The following is a 7,109-nucleotide window of genomic DNA, read 5'->3' as shown; positions in this document are numbered from 1 at the left end:
ATGCTCCTGTTCAAATCAGAGGCTGCTGGCTTGGGTTGAGTTGGAATTGGGGTTTATTTATTTATTTAATTAGTTGAACTCAAAAGAGCAGACTGGCCTGTGACCGGTCACCCCACCCACTAGGAATTCTGAAACTTACCGCCTGTCGATTTGTTTTCAGAACGATGCAGTAAGGCAGTATTTTAGTACTTTAAACCCACCTGTCTAGAGGAACCAGGCTCTATGAGGAAGCTGGGCTTTTGTTTAGCTATTAATGCAACGACAAACCAATCCACCCAGGAAGACTACATTACAACAAAAACCAAACCAAACCTTATGCGTTTTACCTCATTTTCCATTCTGGTTTGGGTTTGACCATGAAATTCTTATTGGAGGTACTGCTCATTTACTTGAATTCCACAGAAAATCTTCTCAGTCTTTTTACATATTTAGAAATCACAGTACCCAAGAAGGTTCATATATTTTCTTTGGGACAGTTTTTATTTTTTTTGCTACAGTATTTAAATTACAAGCCTGGGTGACAGTTTCAAACACAATTATTTACTCCTTTCATTAAAGGAAGCTTAAGTTAAATTTGTTACAAATAGTTATTAGTCCTTTCAGATGGTCTTGGTTTACATTACAGTACAAAGTCGGCAAACGTCTTCTTAGGAGGGTAACATCCCTTTAGGTTATTGAGTGGAACAGTACCCGGTCACACAAGAATCTGGACTTCCAATCTACTCTGCTTGACAGTTCAAGCTTGCTGTTTACTCTTGAAAACCCTAAACAAGAGTTTCCCTTTTTGTTAGGCTACTTCCTACTGCTTGTCACCAGGGCTATGTATTTTCCAAGTACGAAAGCAAAGACACCGGAAAAGTTTTAAAACACGGGCTGTGTCTAGATTACAAACTTCTGCTGGCACCTCTGGGCTGTGGAATATCTGCTTCCTTAGTGAACTGTTTTGAAAACAAGCCTGTAGAATAGTGTGGCTATGATACAGCACAGTGCTTTTCTTGGTGTAGTCTACGCTATTTGGCATGAGGGTGTTAATTACATCATCAGGAAACTCTTTTTGGCAGCATATGCTTAATCCACATCAAAAGTCTTGTTGGTTTTGCTCTATTGCAAGAATCTCTTCAAAATAATTATGCTCAGAGAATAAACTGGAAGGTGGAGGTTTCTAGTAGAGCGCTGCAGGTGATTAAGTGGCCACAACTTCTTCGAAAGTACACTACCAGCCTGAAATCCAGTCATATTTTAAGAAATGACTTTTGGCTACTGTCAAGTACCAAACCATTCCCTGAATTTTTTTACCAACTACAAATGGTTTTACGCTGGCATAGAATGTTTCCCCTACTGCCAAGCAGAACAGCCATGAAGACAGTGGCCGGGAAGGAAACAGAATAAATAAAAACTTGTAACAAAGGTCTTTAAAATGCACAAAGCGGGGCATAGGGGAAGCCTTTTTCCTCCGTTTTCTTCCTACTTGTAACAGTATTAGCTGTTGCTCAGTATTATTTTACCTCAAGCAAGAGGAATAACTGTTCAAATCCACTATTTCTTTTAGCTTGGATTTACCTGACTGTAAGATCCTAAACCCCTCAGGTCACCCAGGTGGAAGCAATTTCACCAGCAATCTAAAGAGAACAAAGCACAGAGGAAGGCCAACATCAGGCCTACCTGCGTGCTCTTTGGAGTTCAATGCAAAGCACATTTTGTTACGTTGGCAGCTGCAAGTTTGATAATGTACTACAGACCATGCAAACTATTTGCACTAACAGAATTGTCACACAAAGCAAGAATTAGTACCATCATCTTTTTATAAAGGAATGCCAACAGAAATTAGATCCAGATGCAACCACTCGGTTGAGGAGTGAACAGCTCAGATCAGGAGCCAGGCAGCCTGTGCGTATGTGCCCCTTCCGCTCCCTCAAATCCCGAGAGACTTTGCGGGTGTGATACCTTGGCATAGGCTGGGAAGGCTGGAGAGATGCTCCGTGTTACAACACAAGAGTAAGGTAGCTGAGTTAACACAGAACGCCTGGTCGCTCAGTTTTCATCGAGTATGTGTTGATAGAGTGGTGCCCAACCTCTTCATGATCTTCTTGTAAGCAGTTCTGCTGATACTAGTGAGTCTTTGCACTGGGAATATAGCACAAAGTGAACATACCAGAATTTGGACCACTGATTTTAACTCAACTGCTTATTAAAAATTGCTTTGACTTTAAATAGCTTTACAGTTTTAAATAAAATAATTATTTTAAAATAGTTTTAATTAAATGAACCTAGAAGTAGAGGATCTTTGATCCCCATATCTCATATACTTTTGAATAAATAGTTCTATATATACCTCTTGATTTTTTTGGTGATGAAGTGCACAAAAACTTAAAAAGATTTTTTTAAGCTGAAATCAACAGTTGCCTCTTTAGGAATAAACTTAATATCCTGAAGCACTCAATGCAAAGTTACAGAAACCCAAAATATATTCTAACTACATAGTCACTATAAATACATATTTTAACTGAATGCATGCTTTATAATTACTCTGAGTAAATTACCAAAAAAGAAAATTAAGATTCTCTTCAAAAGAAAAACTAAATAAATAAACAAACCCAGACTTGAAATAATAAACTGAACCAGTCAGTAACTTTAAAATACAAAAGTGTCTTTCCCTTTCTCCCTTAGATTAGCCCAGCATTATAATACTCTGAGGACAACAAACAAAAAACATACCAAACTATTATTCTCAAGTTTCATTCTGAAAGCGAAAGTTTTCATTAATTTGGGCATTTAAAATTTGCTAGTTGAATATAAAGCTACACATGAGGCTCCCTAAGGTATAAATAAACTAAGCCTCCAGAGTGAAAACAAAAAGAGAAATCATACATGCAATTTATTCTAGAAAAAAATGTGATTTTAACTTTCACTTTAAAAACCTGTTAAGTATAACAGTGCATTAGGAACAATCAAGCTCACCAGAGGGACAATTTGCTTGCAAATGCCAGAAAGCACGATCATTTAATGTTATAATTCTGAGCAGTATCTTGAAGATTTCATTTCATAGTATTTTACAAAATAATATTCTAAACCTGAACACACTAGATCATACAATGGTAGTAAGCAGGAAATCACAGAGTGAAGTGGACCTCTCAAAAATGCTGTTCCTGAGGTGTAAAGGAATCGTTTCACACTAACACCTTCAGCAGTTCTGTGGAACTGCTGTTACACTCTGTGCAAGAACAGTTCCCATGTTTTGACCAGAGTGTGGGCCAAAGGCCCGTGTATTTAATTCTCACCTTCACAGTCATGTCAGTGTTCCTCTCGCATCCCACACTGGGAGGGCTGAGCACCAAGTGATAGAAATACCCATTTAAAATGACTCTGTACTGATTTAAATTTGTTTGTACAGCTGATAGAAAAAGAACAGATTTTACAATACAGGTCTCGGAACCGCAGGGCAAGTAGATGCAAATGTGCTTTATCTGCTGGAACGAGTGCCCTGGACTACCAACACGCCGCAGATCTGCAGTGAGCCTCCGAATCTCTTCCGCTGTGTCTGTCCCACTTTACATAAGCATTCACTCGTTGAGAGAGGCTGCAGCCACACAGTTCAGTGATCCTGTGCACTCATCTGGGATGAATCAGACATGAGCCCTAATTGTAATAAATATTCACAAAGGCAAGGATCATTATTCTCCATTTATGGAGGAGAAACTGAGGCACAAAGTGATTACTGCAAGTCAGTGACGTAGCTGGACAGAAAACCCAGTTAGCCCCACACCTGCTACCAGGTGATTTAAAATTGGCAAAAGCCACTTTACTATTTAACATAACTAATTTACTAAACATCTTACTTTTGCTTCTGTGTTTAATGAGACCAGTGATTTCTTTTTTAACCTCCCATTTCTAAAACAGCCCACACAATACTGGGAGCAAAGTCCCAGGAAATTTAGTGAAATCTGCCAGCAGATTTATCCCACTCATGATATTCACCATAAGCTATGAGAAACAGGGTCAGCCTGTTAATCACCAAATGAGAGCTCTATGAATGCCACTGCACTCTTCTCACTCCACCCAAATAATTACATGGCTCACCAGGAGAATTAAAACGGAGAAAAATAGTAAGACTTAGAAGAAAAATAATGTTTCCATAAAACACAGACTTATTGCATGATAGCTGGAGGCAACACTTTTGCACAAACAGCTGTAAATTAAAGCTGTCCTTTTACTAAGCTTCCAGAGATTGCTTACACAATGTGTGGCAATGGGAGAGCGTATAGAAGAGAGTTCATTTTCTTCTTTCTTCACTTGCTGAAGTTGTTGAAAAGCTACTTGCCTACTCTCAAAAGGGTGAAGAGAATAACTTTTTATTCTCCCATACCACACTGCTACAGCTTAAAATGTGAACATTTTGCCACCTGATTGCTAAACTAGAATTTTCTTGATTTCTAAGTAAAAGTACATCATAAAATACACATCACCTGCAGGTGGCAAGTGTTAGAGAACTTGAAATCACAATTTTTTTCTACCCTCTCCAGTAACCATTGGTGATCTCTCAATGTGCTGTCTCTGCTCATATCAACTATGAGAAGGCTATCCAGTGTTTAAGTTCTTCCATACGCTGCAGTATCTGGGTATAATAGAAATCCATGTTGGCTGCAAAATCAGTACACACAGGGGATTCCATGTCACCAAAGGTGCAGTACAATGCAGTTCCTCCAATGCTAAGGAAAACAGTTGCTATGCACAGCAGGATCAGCAAAATACAGGAGCCACCAGCTACTTCATCTGTAAATATAAGAGAAGAAAAGGTGAAAAAGGACTGTCTGTATACAAAGCAATATGAATGTGTGTGAGAAAATCTGAGACAGGTTTTTACCATGAATGGGTAAGGAGGTAAACACACTTAATAATGCTCACCATCTCAAATTGACAATAATACATACCAGGAACTATATGTTTCTCTACCCAGTCTTTTCAGAAACCTAGATAATTATACAGCTTCATTTCTGCAACCTGTGTACCTGTCCTTGCTGATATCACTCGTGGAGTCATTTCACACTGAAGCAAAACACACTTAACTATGAAAATGTCACACAATCGAAGGCTTCCTTCATGGAAATAGCTGAAATGAAACTGAAGCACTGAAACTAAACCAAATGGAAATATTCTTCCTTCATTTGTACTGACACTGACTGTGCTACCACGAACTGGTTGTGTTTACTCTCACATTTTGACTGTAAGGATAGAAACAAAACCTTCACGTTAGGCTAATGTGAAGGGTTATTTTCCGTCCCAGTTATTCTGTGGTAACTCTCTACATGATTGTTTATTCCAGAGTAAGAGCAATGAAGAGGTTGCAGGGGTACTGATACATCCTCACAACCTCGCTTGGCCTTGGTCACTTGTATGCAATCTTCTGTGAGATTGAAGAGACTCTAAGAAAATTTCTGAACTCCCTTCACTCTACATCAGGGAGAAGAAAATGGGGCAAAAAAGAAGAAAGAAGAAAACATTCAAGCACTTTTATTTGGTGGTTGGAATTAGATTTAATAATAATAATGATAACAACAAGAACAACTTTCCTTTTCAATCACTAAATCTCTGGAAAAAAGAAATCTGTAGCCTTGTTACCCAAACATGGTATAAAATAATCTTCGATCAGCCACCTTCACTTAACTACTTCAGTTTTAAAAAGCCAAGACAGTATGTACAATGAATGCCCACTTTGCACCCCAAGACTGCAACCTATAAATTAACAGCTTTAAATTACCTTGATCCAATGTGTCTTCCATTTCTTGGAATCGCACTCTTCTCTTTGTCTGCCTTTGCTGGACTTGAGCAATTGTTTTTCCTTCCCTGTCATCTCTCTTCTTTAGTATAGACACCAATCCTTCCACTGGGGCAATCTATCAGGAAAGACAGTGAGTAGCACAAGAGACATGAGAATCCAAGCATGAGCTCTATTTAATAATGACTTTAAGGAGGAATGAACTTAACAGTTAAAAAATGTTTTCCACTGTACTTTTCTTAAACATCGCAGCACATGTGAAACCTCCTTCTTGAATATATTGATTCCTTAACACGCAGGACAGCCACAGTATCATTCTGCTGTCTGCTGACACCACTTGCCCTTCATTGCTATCAGTTAAATACACATACACTTACTGTTTGGATCATATTTTGTATTCACTGCAACAGTTCCTGTGTAAGAGCATGTTATTATATCACATAGGTTGAGGCAGTGGTGAGGAAGGTTCATGTCAAACCCACCATCGTCAGGGCAATAAGAAGTCAATGACACATTGATGTTGCCTCTCCAAAGATATAATCCTGCAGAAGCTATCAAATATTTATTGTGAGATATATTTTCCAGCATTGCAACTGGTTCCCCAGCTTGGACAACAAGCTACAGTGGGGTAACAAAACCAAAGAGAGAGAACACCAGGGAAAAAGAAAGCTTCAATGCTCTGGATAGATTTCAGCTCCAGTCAACAAGTCAATAAGCCATAACTTCTCTTTCCTTTGCTACATCATTTGGCTTAGCTGCAAGAGTATATGCTAAGCCATACGACGATGTTACACCAGCCTAAGCAGTCTGTAATTTCCTAGTTATTAGAGAAATTAAAGTAGGAGAAGTATCAGGAGAAAAATGCTTTCCTAAGCAAGCAGTTCCCGATGTGCTACAGATAAATAGAAATTAAAATAGGAAGCATATTTAGACATGCCCTTTTTTATCTTGTTATCATCCTTACCTGAAAAAAAATCTGTCATCTCTTCATAAATCTGAGTAGCACTTTTTAAAACTCATTCTGTAGATCAGCGATAACATTTATTATATTGAAAAGTAATCTGTATGCATTTGTGCTACAGATAAGAAAACATATCCCATTTGGAACTGAGTTTGCAACTCATCTATGTAGGAGATGATCCCCAAATGCCTATAATTTTCACAAAATATCAACGTGGAGGAAAAGCAGCTTTCCAGGTAACTCTGTAGTTGCAGACAACTGACTGCTTGACTCCCCCCATAATCTACTCAAGTTAGAAGATCATGCATAAGAATTTGTTTGTATTGCAATTATAAGAGTGCAGAAAACCAGAAAACAATTAACTTCATAACTTAG

At 38.3% G+C, this 7,109-nt stretch overlaps 1 protein-coding gene across 2 annotated transcripts in view; it reads right to left on the bottom strand.

Moving 5' to 3' along the window:
• Window positions 1-469: 469 nt before the first annotated feature.
• CNST (consortin, connexin sorting protein) overlaps window positions 470-7,109 on the bottom strand; it is a 58,438-nt gene continuing 51,798 nt past the window's right edge. For both annotated transcript variants that reach the window (XM_074168659.1, XM_074168660.1), the window contains exons 11-12: window positions 5,756-5,891; window positions 470-4,770 (exon numbers count right to left, since the gene is read on the bottom strand). In XM_074168659.1, coding sequence (XP_074024760.1) covers window positions 4,565-4,770; window positions 5,756-5,891 — 342 coding nt within the window. In that variant the 3' untranslated portion in view covers window positions 470-4,564. The remainder of the gene's footprint in view (window positions 4,771-5,755; window positions 5,892-7,109) is intronic.

This window comes from Numenius arquata, chromosome 2 (genome assembly GCF_964106895.1).
Source record: "Numenius arquata chromosome 2, bNumArq3.hap1.1, whole genome shotgun sequence".
NCBI classification, from domain to species: Eukaryota; Metazoa; Chordata; class Aves; order Charadriiformes; family Scolopacidae; genus Numenius; species Numenius arquata.
The sequence above is the reverse complement of the archived record's forward strand: the minus strand, read 5'-3'. Positions and strand labels throughout refer to the sequence as shown.